This window comes from Aptenodytes patagonicus, chromosome 7 (assembly GCF_965638725.1).
Source record: "Aptenodytes patagonicus chromosome 7, bAptPat1.pri.cur, whole genome shotgun sequence".
Taxonomy (NCBI): domain Eukaryota; kingdom Metazoa; phylum Chordata; class Aves; order Sphenisciformes; family Spheniscidae; genus Aptenodytes; species Aptenodytes patagonicus.
Genome location: NC_134955.1, coordinates 65,375,238 through 65,391,937, shown reverse-complemented (window position 1 = coordinate 65,391,937; position 16,700 = coordinate 65,375,238). Strand labels below are relative to the sequence as shown.

Below are 16,700 nucleotides of genomic sequence, written 5' to 3'. Positions count from 1 at the left end.
TTAATATTAGACAAACACAGAAACCTGACCTTTGACAACTTGTTTTAATGATCTTCAACTGCTGTCAGTTACCAAAACATACAAAAGCAACAGCAACATTTGGGGAAAAAAGTCAACTCTATTTGCATCTAACACTTCAATACTCACCTAATAAAGTACTCTACCTGAAACTGACACACAACAATGGTGGTTTTAAAGTTTGTTTGGGGTTAATTAAAAAAATCTTCTGAAGTTTTGATAGCTGATTGTTGATGACTGGTCTTCCCTTAATCTCCTACTTGAAAAATGCAGTTTATCAAGTCCATCAAAACAGACACCCCTCAACAGCACCAATAATTTTGTTAAAGGGTCACATTTTGCCTATTAATACATGTAGGCTACAGGCAATTTTTTCAAGTTTTTCTCTTCCATTATTCTAATGAAGCATTCACAACAGAAGCTCTTTGTGCAATCCTTAACAAAACCAGCACACTAAATTGTCAAAACCACTACTAACCAATACCAGAACACACTCATTCTCCCAAAGACAGACTTCTAAACACACGTGCGCATGCACACATACACGCTTCCTTGAATCCACAGCTAAATTTGTTCCAGGTTAACACACCCACTCAATCTCAAGTGGTCAGTGCTAAGAAACGTGCACTCTGTTTTCTATCTTAGTCATGCATAGAAAGGTAAACATTTTTAAGTTCAATTCGACTTCACACAATAACCATAAAGAATCAAAAGAAAATAAATCCTTTCCCTTAACATTGTAGGAGATGTTTAAGATTAGACAGGTGGTAAACTCCATCTTTAATTTTATCATATTTCCAGATATGAAATACTGTAAAACTTCTTTGTTACTTATTATTTGTTCTTTCCATAGGAATGAAAATATGAGTAGTATTTAATTTTCTTAACCAGTCATTTCTTCTATCTGGTATTTGCCAAAGCCTATCAATAATCTTCCCAAACTTCATGCCCTTAAATTCTATCTGTCATACTGTATTCTTCCCTATTCCAGAGATGTAGTTCTGTAGGAGATAAAGTGGATTAAAGACATATTGAGGATTATAGATTATGCAGTTAGAACAAACACAGGCAAGTATTTCAAATAGCTGACCCTACAGAAAGGAATCACATTCTGTTCTCAAGATGATATACAAAAATAGAAAGCACATTCCACTAGGAAAATATTTACTTAATAATTTATCATTTAAGAACTACTACTGTACAAATTAAAGTACAAAGACAGCATAGTGAAATCAGTATGAAGATATATACGCAATGATTATAATACAGCTTGAATTTCGACTGTGATTGGATTTACAAAGTTTACTCCATTCCACTATGAATCACACTCCTGTTTTCCCCGAAAGTCCTATGTTTAAAGCTGATTCCAATTTTCTTGGATAGGAGAGGCAGAGAAACACAGTGCTGCCGAAAAGTCTAGAAATGAAACAATAAAAATCTCAAAGTATCCAACTGGCAAGAAATGCCAGTGAGATGTAAGAATCAATTTAGTCCAGACATTAATAACTTCCTTAATGATCTATATGATTAAAATAGCATATAGATAACATCTTCTGAGGATATTAAATAGGCAACTTTGAGTAGCAGTAAAGTCAGAAATAATACAAAGGAAACTAAGCAAATTCCTTACATGGCCAGAAAAAAAAGTGAAATTCAGTTTGGAAAAACACCAATTAATACATCTGGGAAAAATAATCCCAAATATAGATATTCAATATGGACAAGAAACCTGGGAAACAACAATGCAGAAAAACTGCATTAACCACAAATGCAGCATGAGCTCAAAAGAGGGGGAGGCACTGTCTATCTAGCCACTGAATCTAGGCATGGGGGGGGGGAGGCTGAATTACTTCCCTCTCACCCATTTGACCCCTGTCCCGAAATGAAGAACACACGGGTGGGCACTCTATTCTATCTTTGCTGCAGCTCTGCACACAAGATAGGTCTTGTTGCTCAAGACATTTAAAACTACATGGGCAAAAATATTATCAAGTACTGAATGCTTTATCTAAAAAGAGCAACTGTAATGAAAGAACAGTCCGTCTTTTATTATTGTGTATTATGTATTGTTGTAGAGCTTTCCCATTATATTTGAAATATCAGGGGTTTTCCATCCAGAAGTGTAATACTTATCCAAAAACAAACAAACATGAAAATATGTTCTTTTCCAAACCATTTGCTTTTTATTGACCATGAAGTTTTGGCACATTTCACCACAAGTGAAATAACTTCGAAGATGTTGGCTCTCAAACGAATTTTTGCTGTGGTGCAATGCCTGCTCATGCTAGGATCAACTGTGCAAAAGAAGGGGAGACCAACGATGCACTCGTGACAAATGAGGTCACCTCAGAATCTATTCTGAAGGGCATGTCAATCCTCCTCTCTGCAAAATCCTTGATTAAGAAAGTTTCTGCAACAGGAATGATGGTTCCTTACCAAGCAGGAAATAAAAGAAACTTGCTTAGCATTACTTCAAAATCTGATTCTAGCCACTTATTTCTGTTTCTAAGTATTACGGCATTCCTTCATCAGGAGAATATCCTGAAAACTTAAGAAAAATACTTTTACATTGCCAATATAAATTCCCTTACACTCTCTCAGAACCAGCTCAGAAGCATATACAGAAATTCTAACGATGATTTGGGTTTTGTGGGGTTTACTTTTTTTTTGTGGAAGGGCTGCTTTGAGGTGGGGATGTCCCCCTCAAGTATGTTAGTTAGAAGAATCTGTCCCACTTGAGATTTAGAGATACCTGAACCAAACCTTAAACTTGGCCCTTCCTACCCAAGTAGCAAGGTGCTCCAAATGCTGTCTGTTGAACTCGACTGTGCGCATTACGGATGTGGTAGTTTAGCGACAACGGGACACTGAAAGAACAGGAAGAGGAACAGACTTGTCCTGGGAAATTCAACGCATTTCTCCTGCCTTTGGTTAGGAGGAGACAAAATATTGAGATCACTGACTCTGTGGTTGACTTTTTCTTAAAAGACTGCATCTTTTTTATTTATTATTTGGGGCATTTATTTGTTTTTCCTGAAATTAAGGAAGAGTGAGAAATTTCACTCCGTGACCTGAAATTTCACAGTTAATGGAAGGATGGGGTAAACATAACCTCAAGCATTTTGTTCCTTTCTCCTTCCTTGCCAGGACTCCTTTTGACTCATCACAATGAAGTGTCTAGAATTTTTCCAGGAGCCTTTTCACTGCTTAGCTTATGCCTAACCCACAGTATAGATCCCATTTGCTCATTTCTCTAATACTATGGGACTTGCTGCAGTTCTTTTTACTTGTGGCTAACAAGATTTAATCTGGCAGCTCAGATGATATTCTAAGCAGTTTACAGCAACGGACAGTTTTTCTGAGTTTATGGCATCCAAAATATAGGCTAACAACCACCTTGGTATGCTGCCTCTTCCTCGTAAGTGCATCTAAAAAGCCCTGCATCCCAACCTTCCCCCCCACACCTAATAGGTCTGCTCCCGTACCTTTGCCATCCAACATACCCTGAGACAATTGCACCGCTTTCCCAAGAGCCAAGCCCAGGCACCAGAACTTTAGCCACAATCTCCGTCACTTAAGACAGACAATTCTGGAGCTACTCTTCTCAGAAGGACTAATAACCACCTCTCTCCATCATCCTTTCTAGTCCTAAAAAGAGAAACTAGAGTGGCTTTTAATCTTGACTAAAATACCTGCCAAATCTAGGTTTTGCCAAAAGCAGATACAGATTTCTACTAAGATCCTCTCTTAGAGGCAAATCACAGTGGTGGCTATTGTCTCTCTCTCTCTCTTTGCCTTGCCTTTTCACCCTTTTTGCACTTTTTAAAGATGAGTAGAAATTTCAACCACTGCAGTTTCTTAGCATTGGCAGGGAAAGAGGTTCTGTTTCTGCTTATAAAAAGCAAGAGGGGGGGGAAAGAAAAAAAAAAAAAATCAAGAGAGTGCATGGAGGAGAAAGGACAAGGAAAATTATTGCATGAATAACAGAAATGGAAAACTGTCTTGCAGTAAGGTCTGATTGCTGCAACAGAGGCAGGATGGAGCTGGCATGCTCTTCACAGGGTGGATCTCCATCCTGACAGGTCTAGTCTTGTCTCCAGAAGTGCAGACAAACAACCACTGTAACACACTGATGGAGCTTAAGAAGATAAACAGACAATTTTTTTTCTTTATAAATATAGCTAATTTTATTATATTGAGATTTTCAATAACCTCTGCAACCCACTCCACCTGAAGTGCTTGTCTTTACATGTATGAGTGAGTTTTATCACCCTCTTGTGGAAAAATAAGTGAATTGTATCCGTCAGAGCTTATAGGAAGAAGTAGAAAGTGGCAGTAAGGAAGGCAGTGATAAAGAACAAGCAAACAAGAAGAAAGGAGAAGTATGGGCTGGGTGGAATAAAGGGACAGTGAAGGAGAACAAAGATGACTAGTAACACAGTACCACCTCAACTTCTTCAAAAAGCTATTCCAAAAATGTTATTTGAAAACACCGAAGATAACAAGCTGCCAAATTTATTCTTCCTTGGTAACACTGACAATATTCAACAAATAAGTCGCGTTCTCTACAGTGATTCAAGTACTGTCTCAGCTGTAATCACCATCTTTTGCACTTTTGTTTCCACATACAAGGTAAAATATATTCTCTATAAACACACAAGGTTAATTGTTCACAACTTAAGTCAGCAAACACTTACTAGATACTTTATTTAAAAACAGTCTGCATATAACATCTATGCCCTGCAGCTGGAATGTGAAAGTGGAAAGCACATGAGCTAACCTTGCAAAGAAAACTAATGGAAGTTTATGCATTCACATTACATCCCACTGGGTAACACAGAAGAAAAATCAGAGTATTTAATTCCTCTGAAATCTGGAATCATCCTTTCCTCAGTTTCTGACTATCCTCTATATCAATTTGTAATATGACAAATTTAACTTGCGAGTCTTCCTTTACAACGTAATCCATATGACAATATATTCAAAACCTTGAAAGCAACTAACAAATTTACTGCCACCTGCATTTTAAAACTTGAAAAATCCAAGTTTGGTACAAGCACACACAAAAAAGAAGCCAAGAAAGTCACTATAATATTAAATTAAGCTCATGACACTGCAAAGAGGTACAGAAATCCCAAACAACAACAGGCCAGCTCAGATCAGGTAGACATCACAAGCATGGTGAAAAAATAAGAGATCTTACACAATGTATCCCTAAAACTTCCTGAAAATCTTCCAGGGATACCACAGAAAACTACAGACCACATCCAACACAAACAACAGTTATTTCTTCTTAATGACACTAAACATTTTTTCTGATGCTCCTCAAAAAGAGTTAGAAACCCATTAAAAATAGCAATTCTAATGACAGATCTTCTTAACCTTATGATAAAAGAATACCTAAAGAAACGCTTCCCTCCCATTACACGAACTACATTTATACCTAGCCACTATTCACAATGAAAAGCATAAAATGGATAACTCTGCAAGTTACATTTACTTTGTTGTTTTAATCAAAATCTGACAGTAAAGTACTTCTCCAGACAACATACAATTTCAGCTTAACCTTATCTTCATGAAGGTATCTGATTTTTCTGAATAAAAATTACTGTATCTGAGTACTTAACCATTATCTCCAACTGGGGGGTCAAGTCCTAAAATTAATACTTTTACCAGTAGGTACACAGTTATCTGCATTTATTCATCATCCCTGAGACACCACTGATGATTTACTTTAGCTTCTGCAAAATACCCATCAAGTAAGGAAGGCTAAGTCTGCGATTGATGTTTTGCAGCAGATACATCTTTTTAAACCCATAAAAATCTTCAAAAACCCCCTCGTTATGCACAAACTTTTATAATCAGAATAAAAAAACCTGCTTGCCTCCACTTCTCTTATACCTTGGACCATGCACTTCACATGCAAGGAAAATACCACAGGTAAGAACCTGTCATACAGATCCAAAAGGAAAAAATAGTGGTAAAAATTAATTAAGGGCATAAATGCAAAATAATGATCCCTTTTTATACAAATGTGTTAATAAAAACATCATAAAATGTTAGTTTTGAAATGAAATTATTATATTACATACTTTGTTTTCAAGCAGTACAACTTAATATAACAGACAACATCAGACATACTGTGACTTGAAACATAAACTTTCTACAGGAGATTGAAAAAAATACATTGTTATATTAAACAAATCTAAGAATATATACATTTTCAAAATTATACACACATCACTATCCATTAGAAAAACCTACTGGTGAAAAACCTTCCATTATTGTAAATCATTATTACTCCTGATCAAAACTGATTCCCCCTGTAGCTTGACTTCAAGACTGTTCAAAACAGACTTTTTTTTCAATCAAGTGCAACAACCAAGGGCACAAAAGTATTTTACATGGGTTCTTTGGACAGCTGCCTTATCTTTTGAAAACGCTTGATAAAGATCCTCAGACTGTAGCTGCAGCAATTTCACTTTTTTTTTTAAGCAGAAAACCACAGGCACAGAAGCTACCAACCCTACATAAAAGTTCACCACCATTTCAGTTCTGCTGAATTAACTGTTTGAGAGGATACAGGATCAAGCACATCACTAAAATTAGGAGGAGGCGAAATGGTTTTAACAATCTGGTTTACATCGTGGCCCCGCAGACGCTCGCCTCAGCACAGATGAGAGGCAGTGCACTGTGGTGTACGCTTGGGAACTTCTCGAAGAAGCTTTGCCACCCGAAAAAACCCTCATGCAACTGCACCTGCAACGAAGGCCAACACTTAAAACCAGCAAGGTTTCAAACTAAGGTAAGCCCTGCCATACCCTTCTGAAAGAAGACTAGTATTTTTCTAACAGATTTTCCTTAACCTTTTATGAAGTAATGTGTACCCATTTGCTGATATTTGTGAATTAGACAGTTAGCAAGATTACACGGTCCCGCCACTAATCCATAAATGCTCAACCCTACCAAAACTCACTGAACTCAGTGAGTCCTCTCGTCTGTTACTTCTAAGGATTTTTGCCTGATTGAGCCAAAGAAACAGTAATAACTTGAATGAAAAAACTGTAGGTGAAAGGAAGTTACCCTGAATCTAAAGATAGTTTTCTGTCCTCCTCCCACTACCCAGAAAGCATAAATGAAAATGCTCTTTTCTCAGGGAGGCAGTAGCTTACAATGGATGAATGTGAAGGGACTGCTTCCTTACTATGAAGCTTTACCAATGAACAGTAGTAGTATCCCATTATAAGTATTGAATTTTAAAAACAAAACAGAAAATTAAATAAGCTCAAAACCTAAACTAAATACATATACAACTTATGTATATACACTGATATATATTACACACATTTAATGTATACAAACACAGATTTTGTAAATACGCACATAATTGCAGAGATATGGAAAATGTACCTATTATAGAGACATACTGTACAAATACGGACTGAAAACAAAAGTTTCTGATGATGGTAAAATCTAAACGTTCCTGCTGATTTCTCACCAACTGCAGTTTCACTAATACTCTGTTACGATAAGGAGGTATTCTTTTACTATGATCTTAACTTCAAGTCAGCATTTCTACGCATGCCCATTCTCTACAAATGTAGCTCTGCATAACTACATTCCAAATCTGGGAGACAGTAACAAGTGGAGAAAAATTCAAAAAGACAACGTAATTAGTATATGGCAGAACATAATTAGTATATGGCCCTCTCTAAACACCATCAAACACACACTTTTTTAGAAACAACCAGAAACCTTTAAGATTATTGGAAAGAATTATTCTACAACCACCAGATGTTGAAAAAATTAAAAAGAAAGTTAAGTATATATTCAAAAAACAACTGCCAAGAGCACAAGAGAAGTGAAGAAATTAATTACGTATGACAAGAACCTCATAGAACTTAAGAAAAAACAATAAATAGGCTAAGTCCTTCTCTCTTTTGGGATTGTGGCCCTGTTCCCAATCTTACACAGAGATGTCCCATTATGTCCAGATTTATTTCAACCAGAACAGGCACAAAATTCCTAAAAGCAGTTCCAGGGTTGATGCTTGATTCACCATTGATTACAGATCAATGTACAGAACAAACCAAGTTCCAGCATTTCTTCCACACAATGAATTAGGAGTCCTGGGATCTATTTCCGATTATGGTAACGAAGCAAAATTTTATTTTGAAAAGTCATAACCACTATGACCCTAAATTCCTGTTTATAAATTAGGAGAAAGTATTTAGCTTAGGTATATTATTAACAGTTTCTTGATATCTTTAAAGCATTCCAAATTTCACAAATGGAGAGCAGCACAGGAAAGACAGGCAGTCAACCCCCATGGAAGTCAACAGAAAATAGAAGCTCTATCTTTCTTCTTCTACAACTCAAACCATAACTATTTCCCATATGTACAGTTCTGAAGGCGGTATGCGTAAGTCTGAAAAAAACAGACTTTTTTATGATAAAGGAGATTTTTAAAAATCAAAAGTAATTGTATTTGAAAAAGAAGGCGCACATCTCGCAGTTCTCACTTAGTCAAGAGTCTTTTGGAGTTGGTAGGATTTTTTACTATTTAGGAAATTCAGCATTTGACCTATAGATAGGACTCATAAGAAAAGCTTATAATAAAATCTCAACTATAGGGAAATAATATAATGATCAAAAGCAAACAGCAAGTGAAGAGAGATTTTCCCTTTTTGACTATGCAATGGTCTTTTGTTGCCACTACAGCAATTCCTTAATGCCATGGAAACTATCTGATAAATGTATTGGAAGCTCAACAAATTTCATAATATTGAGGTAGCAAAGCAATCAGTATTGTTGACAGACAACTTCTATTCTGAGTGCCTATTTTAAGGAAGCAAAATTATCTAAAAATAAAAATCATACTTGGAACTGTTTTCAACAAAAATACATAATAGTTTTAGAAAACCTGAAAGTAAACTACACTAATTATATCGGATCATTGGAAAATGTGGAAGGATGATAGGAAAAAATAGGCACACCTTGAAATTACAAAAATGGGATACATTGATGTAAAATTTAACAGTCTTACTTTTGGATGGTTTGCTTTACCTCACTTACGTATTTTTAATGAGGGTGAGGGGGATGGGAGGAATACTGTGAATTACATGCAAGTTTTCTGTCCAATTTCTCAAGATGCTAACCATGTATTCATAAGGCATATGATCTTTTTAGTCATCTATATGTATGTCTTCATCCTCTGGACACTCCCCTACCATTACAGATACTGGCAGAAACAAATGAACTCCCCCTTCCCCTTTTACAGGTAATACTGAAATTGCTCTGTTTTCACGTGTCCAGTACTATAATATACTGTTTTCCAATGAATTGCTTTCTAACATTGCACTCCTACCGATCTACCTCTAGAGACTTCTAAGTAAAAAGTATCTATACAAAATGAAAGTAAAATAACCCTCCAATAAATAATACACCTATCCAATGCACACACAATACTATCTTCCTCTACAGAACAAGCATGATTTTGAGGCATGCCACAAACTTGGTTAAGAAACTAGGGCTGGGTTCGACTAAGGTGCAGAGGTGGAAGTATTCATTCCCAGAAAAGGGCCCTTCACCAGGGCTGCTCTGCCACAAACCTGCCAGCCTGGATGACACCAACAGCCTCTTTGAAAGTAAAGCCAAAATGAAAAGCCATAACGCACTGCAAGATACACCAGGCAACAGCATGCAAACATTTAAAAATACACACGAGATTGAAACATATGTAAGAGTATTGGACATTAGTCATATTAAAAAAAGGTAACTCCAAATTCGATTTACTCACAACGCAATAAAGAAAAATATAATTAAATTATCAGAAAAGTTAAGTCTTTACTGTAGGCAAACAGAGCAGCTTTTTGGCTTGTGGCTTTTGAAAGCCTAAACTCAGCCCAATAGAGCCTCAGAAGGCACATCTTATTTTCTAAATACATTAAATGTTTGTTTACAAAAAGATGCAATATGCACACTTCTGTTAACAAAAAAAAAAAAAAAAAAAAACAGTAACAACTTAATTTCTCTATACTTTTTTTTTCTGGAATAAGCAATACTGAAAATTCCACCATCAAAACATACTGTCTCTTCTATTTTTCTTTCCTGAAAGATTTTTATTACCAAATGAACAACAACAACGCCGACTTATCTATCTGTTTTTGCAATACAGGCATGTATGTTCACAGAAGGCAACAGACTGCATTAAAACACTACCAAAACAAGCCATTTCACTGTATATGACTCTGCCCCTAGGGAAAGGAATGAGAGCAGATAAGATGTGACAGATGTGTAGTCATGTCACTTAATACACTACTGGAAGGTGCTCAAATCATTATGGTGACAGGCATAGTATAAAAACTTGCAAAGAATGGACTAAGCCTTTATCTATTTTCTGCATACATGATTCTTGTAATCAAGGAAGATACTGAAGTCCATAAAAGTGCTGTTTGAGAGAAGGCAGCCTGCACATGTCAATATGCAATATAGTTATTAAAAAAAAAAAAAAAGAACAGAAGAGAGCACAGCATGTATGTTTTTGTCAGCAAAGTCCCTCCATCATGAATATGAAATACATCTAAGGTTGAATTTGAGGACTGTCCTCTAAAAATTTCCTGTACTGAAATATTTCTGAAGAGGTTTAATTAAACTTGAAATTTACCCAAAACAAAAAGTTTATTTAAACTTAGCAACTGTAGATCTCCAAACTGATTTAATTTTTCTGAGACTTTAAAAAGCTATTTTGCTGAAATTTCTTCTCTGTTTTGGTTTGAAAGACCCAAACAATAAGGATAAAATTGGAAATCATACGGCTACTGGACTGAAGTAATAGGACTAGTCACTTGTTTGAAGAGAAGTGTAAACCTGAGAGCTTAAAACATTAGGACTTTTCAGGCAGTTGGCCAAGAAAAGTATGAAAACTGCAGGAGAAAATCGTTTCCTCACTTCTTTCAGGTTTAATAAACCTGATCGTTACAAATATTAATGTAGGTCAAGAGTATGTCCAAACAGTAACATAGTTTTTAACTGCCAGTGTCCCTTCAGCAGGGACCAATACCACTGCTGTTTCAGACTGACTGTTAGGCCCAAATCCTGCAAATTAATCTGCACAGGTACCCCTGTGCCTCTGAGAATCCGCGTTAAGTCAAAGAGGGAAAACGAACTCACAGGATCAGATTCTTAATTTGAAGCTGGACCACTGTAACTCACTATGACACTAATCATAAACGTCTCACCAACACTCTCAGCTCCCCATCTGTTTGTTTTATCTTATTATAGTTTTATATCTCAATCCAGGGGACTAGCTACAGTACTCAAATTAAGCACCTGCACATGCCTATGTTTCTGCAAGACCAGGTCCTCAGACAAAGGCAATGTTTTTCTTATGCTTGTGCACATGCCTAGTTTATTCCCTGAATGGACGACACAATAGAATGAATAATTGTAACATCAATTTCTTCATTTATACAAATCTCAATGTTTTCCAGTAATCTAGCCACTTAAGCCAAAGGATAAACTCCATTCACCTTCTGAAGTGCAGCAACTAGTATTTTCAAAGGTAACGACCTGCATATCAAAAATGACCTGCAAAAGTATAAAACCGAGCTTTACAACTATTTCAGAGGAGCATTTGCTTCTTTATCATACTGTCACAAAACAATGAGAAAAATTCAAAAAATAATACTCATTGCATACTACAAAGTCAAATCCACTGGCACCAACAGACCCTAAATTAAGGAATGCTGAAGGGGGGGGAGCATTCTGGTACAGCATTACTCCAGGCCTCCCGCTCTTCTACTCTCCTCTATGCTTCCAAGTCAGTCACTGGCAGGCACAATGCAGTAGGGCTAGATGGACCTTTCTTTTGACCCAGTATGGCCATTTGTGCATTCTTACAGGTATCCCACAGAAAGAAGCCCCAAATATTTTAATGACAACTCCACCAGAACTAATCCTAGAATCCTACTTTTAATTAAATTAAAAGACACACATTAAGGTGCGAGTTTTTTGTCAGGGTTGGTTTGGGTTTGGTTTTTTTTTTTGCAACCTCCCTTCTTATGAAGAAGTGGGATTAAGAACGCAACCAAAGTGCAATTACACATTTATTACGTATTTCAATACTCTGATTAACAAATTTGTCAAACAGGTGGAGGAGGGAATGTGGGAAATATACTTGCCCACAAAGCAAAAACGGGACAGACATAATATCAAACCTATTAATCTTGCTATTTTCCAGAATTATCAGCACCAACCATGCTTATTTTCACTACTTATAGCAGAAAAGAAGAACAGCAGTGAAAAAATCCACAGAACTAGATAAACTATTTGAGAATTCAGTATAAAAGAAACACTTCTGAAAAGCAATTCCCCCTTCCTCACCTGACAGACATAATTCTGAGAGGTGCTTTTGGCCCCTGGATTTGTACTGAAATACAGTGGCAACTGGGATTTAGGGGAAGCATTCAAAATATTACAGAGATATTGGCATCCGTTCATGAGTAGTATGCTGGATCATAATTTTCTTTCCCAATTTAGAGGTTAAATCTGCCAGCAGAACCAGAGCTGGGATACGCAGGCTCTCAAAACAGTAATGTCTTGCCTAAGACCTGACTGGCAGCATCTCTCCTCTTGAGAGGCTGCAGCTCATGGGACCACTCGATTTCAAAACCCAGCAGAAGCCAGGAGCTGGGAGCTACCCATTCACAAATGGTATGAGAGGGGGTCCCATCTCCCCACTAATACCTTGCTGTAGGGCATTCAAAATATGTCTGTGGGCTGCATCTGGTACCACTGTCACAGGTTGCAGACCCACACGTCAAGGAAAGATACTAAAAACCAGTTTCCCTCTGCTCACAAGTCAATTTACCCTTACCAAAATTACTGTTCATTTATGTCAACTGTTGAGGATTCACGAACTAAAATACTCACACACAGCCTGAGTGCCTTGAAAATTCAAGTCATGGTACGGGTTAACATTAGCATTTAAAACTTTCAAAAGTATTGCAAACAATTACCACACCCTCAAATCACAGATAAAATATTTTGTAGATCTTAAATACATATATATTTCTGGCATGAAACATTTCTCATTGCTGGCAAAATCTCCCTGCAATTTCTGGCAATAGAATACTTTGAGTTTAGAAGTTGGCTATAGAGTAAAATTGTTTTATTTATTAAAAATCATTCTTGATCTTACCTTTTAGCAGAGGCAGGGGAGTTAACTCGATAGGCTTGCCCTGAGACCTAAACTGGGAGGAGCTTTGTGACCTCTTCTGTCTGGCTTTTCTGACGGACTTCCGAGAAAATCCGTCTACTTTATCCACTGATGGAGGAGTAGTTGGTGCTGAGGACATATCCCTACTGAAGGAAAACAAATGTTACAAACGTATTCCAAATGGATGAAATGTGTAAAGATTAACCTAAATGTTCCAAAAATTTTCTCCTTTCTGCACCACTCTCCTGCTGACAGCTCACCCAGATAGACTGTTAAGAGAGCTAACCCACCAACGTACGTACAAATTGTATGGAATAAACTTAATGGAACAGTGTAATAATTCTTCTCGCTCACTTTTTTATCTGTCTCCCATTTGCCAAAAATCCTGCAACAGGAAAAATTCAGACCTAATGCTGACATCATTACGTCAATAGAACTTCCTACACCTGTAGACTTGACATAGGATTGTAGCCTTAAACTATATATTCTTTGGGACGAAGTAATTTCAGCTCATTCTGCAAGGGACCATGCATGCTAAAGAATGGGTACTCAAAAAGGTACAAATTTTTTTTGGCATTAAAGTCATCAATATGCATAGGACAAAAAAAAAAAAAAGGACAGAAGAAAAATTCAGTTTATTTGCCACACCTACATACAATATTTTATAGAAATTTAAGAAAGTACAGCAAAAAGTACTGCTATGCTTCATAATTTCACTAACACTGACAAATTTTACATATTACTTCTTTATTCTCCATTTTAGAAATACTCAGTTATTTTCTTGCGAGTCTCTTTACACATAGTTACTCCACGTTCTGGCGTTTCTGTAAGAATAGCAGTGTGGTAGCCATAACTGTTCTAAGGGCATAAGCCAGACAAGGTTTGCAGGGAGAGGCAGAGAGCCAAAAAAGGTTTCTGCAAGCAAAAGTTTGTTTGTTTCCCAACTCTATCAGCTGGTCTAAGAAATAAGCATCGCTTCTTCCTATAAAACTTGCCTTGGTAGTACTCCTGTAGCTGATTCCATACTACTAAGAAATACCAAAAGGAAACATTTAAACAGTGAATTAATCCATCCAGCTACTGTATTTAGCAGTCTTGTCCTGTCTGTCAAAAAGGCCCATCACATCTTGGTGAAACACATGAGTAATACTTAAGGGAAACGAGACAGGAGGAATTTAGGCCTACATATTTCAAGCAGCTCTGTGTACAGTTAACTTCACCAGCATGTGCACCTCTACTGCAATCAACAGAACTATCTGCATTAATAACACGATCATTAACAAGAACAGCTCTGTTGATTTCAGTAAGGCTACACACTCGTGCAAAGTTAAGCATCGGCATAAGCATTTGCAGGATCAGGGTCTTAGAACATGTCCTTGGAAAGCATTACTCATCCTCAATGTCTGTTGACTTCAATTACCAAAGTGACTCGTATGCTAAAAGAAGTTGATTCCACAATATAGAGAACACTTTCGAGTACTTATTTTATTAAAATATTTGGTTACTCATATGCTTCATAAATTATTAAATCCATTGAACCGGACATTATTTGGGTTTGTCTTTTGTAAGAAAAGCTTTAGAAAGCATGATTTATTGCAACAGTGTAAACAAGTTCCAAAAGATAAGAACTATTTAATGCAAAATTACATACACGTGCACTAAATCTATCAAAAATGGAAGTATAAACTCTATAGCTTCTTCGAGGAAGCATGTGCAGCACCCAGAAGCTGAACTGTGCAGCTGGCATTACAATAATGAAAAAACCTCATTCCATCTTTTTGATTTCTCCTGAGGTATTCTTTCACTACCAACTTATGCTTTCTAAATATACTATACTATCAGCAACACGAACCTGTACCTTAAACTGGTCTTGTTTATCATCTGAGGGGGAAAAAAAAATGCCACCATCACCAGGGCATTCAGGCCCCAGCCAAGATTAATAAATAAAAAAGTCAGATAAACTGAAACAGAATGGCCTGTACTTTAGCAACCCACTTCTAAGATTTCAACAGTCCGCCAAAAAACATACAAAGTTACCTGTTACATAAACCAAATTCTGGAAATATCAGCAAAAATATATTCTTAAAACCTGAACTGGTTGGCCCTATTTCATCTCAACAAAAAGATTCACCTCCTCATCACGTGCGTCATTAAAGTGTAAGCATTTCTGCAGAAATGTTTGCACGCTCTCTCAAAATTAAATTACCAAAACAAAATAATAATAATGGACAGGGACTAAAGTAGATCACTTAAACTGCAGGATCATTGTGTCAGCAAGAAGCTTTACTGACACTTCTCTGCTGTAAATTTAGTAACAGTTTCCCTAACCTGCTTTATAAATTATTAAAATCTAATTCTAATTCAACAAGACTACATCCAGCCTAACAACCTTACAGTAAACACTGATCTTTTTTTCATCTCTCCAAATGAACATTTGCTCCCCTGAATACACTATCACAGTGAAACACACTGTTTCAACGAACAGTGGCGGAAAAAAAAAAAAAGCCCGAGATTATTTATTGTGTGCGAGTGCGAAAGCTGCAAACCCAGCCACCGCTTCTTGTTTCTTTCAGCAGGGGATCTTATTTTATTCCCGAAGTATTTTGGTAAATACGAAGCCACGCACATCAGATCTGCTGGTCCCCGGGGGGGGGAGGGGGGTGTAATGCACGGAGAGGCGAGTGGACGTGAAAATACCGACGGATATCACCGGGGAAGGGAGCCAGAGGCTCGCTCCGCGCCCGGGGAAGCAGAGGTGTAATTAGCTGCCTCCCGCCTGCTGCTATCGGCTGTCATTTCCAGAAGGGAGCCGCGGAGCACCGCAGCTGGAACATGTCCTCCCCGCAGCCCCCCGCGCCTCCTCACCGCCGCCCGGCCCCCCCCCGCCTCGGCCCGCCCGCGCCTCCTCCCCGCACCGCCGCCGCCTCGCCGCTCCCCCGCGGGCCGGCGCGGAGGGACGGAGGGATGGAGTTACCTTGACCCTCCTGGTAGAGAAGCCGGAGACGGGAGGGAGGCGGCGGCGGCGTAAGCCGGGCTTGGCGGAGCGCGGCCGATGCCTGGCGGCGGCGGCCCGAGTGTGGTACGCGCCGGGCTCGGTCCCTGCCGCGGCGGCGGCGGCGCAGCAGCCTGTAGGCCTCGGCGGCGTTGGCGGCCTCCCCAGCGCAGGGCGGCGTTGGCGGCGGGTTCAGGAGCGGGCGGCTGCTCGGGCTCCGCTCAGTCCCATGCACTCGGCGCGGCCCCCTGCCTGCGATGGCTGCTGCCTCACTCACATTCCCGGCGGAGCCCTGCGGAGGGGCCCTGAGGAGGCGGGGGGGGGGGGGGGCGCGGGGGGAGCCGAGTGCGGGCCGAGCCGAGGGGGAGCGGCGGGCGCGGTGCGGGCGGCCGGGGGGGGGCAGGCCGGGCGGGCGGCGCGGCGGTGCTGCGAGGGGAGGGAAGGCCTCTTCCGCCGGCGGCTGGCTCAGGT

The 16,700-nt window shown here is 38.7% G+C and overlaps 1 protein-coding gene across 3 annotated transcripts in view; it reads right to left on the bottom strand.

The window, feature by feature from the left end:
• The window catches only part of PPP2R5E (protein phosphatase 2 regulatory subunit B'epsilon), a 76,240-nt gene extending 59,916 nt beyond the window's left edge, over nt 1–16,324 (bottom strand). For 2 of the 3 annotated variants that reach the window (XM_076345627.1, XM_076345630.1), the window contains exons 1-2: nt 16,212–16,324; nt 13,220–13,383 (exon numbers count right to left, since the gene is read on the bottom strand). In XM_076345627.1, coding sequence (XP_076201742.1) covers nt 13,220–13,376 — 157 coding nt within the window. In that variant the 5' untranslated portion in view covers nt 13,377–13,383; nt 16,212–16,324. The remainder of the gene's footprint in view (nt 1–13,219; nt 13,384–16,211) is intronic. The other variant, XM_076345629.1, reaches the window with a different exon arrangement.
• Nucleotides 16,325–16,700: the final 376 nt, after the last annotated feature.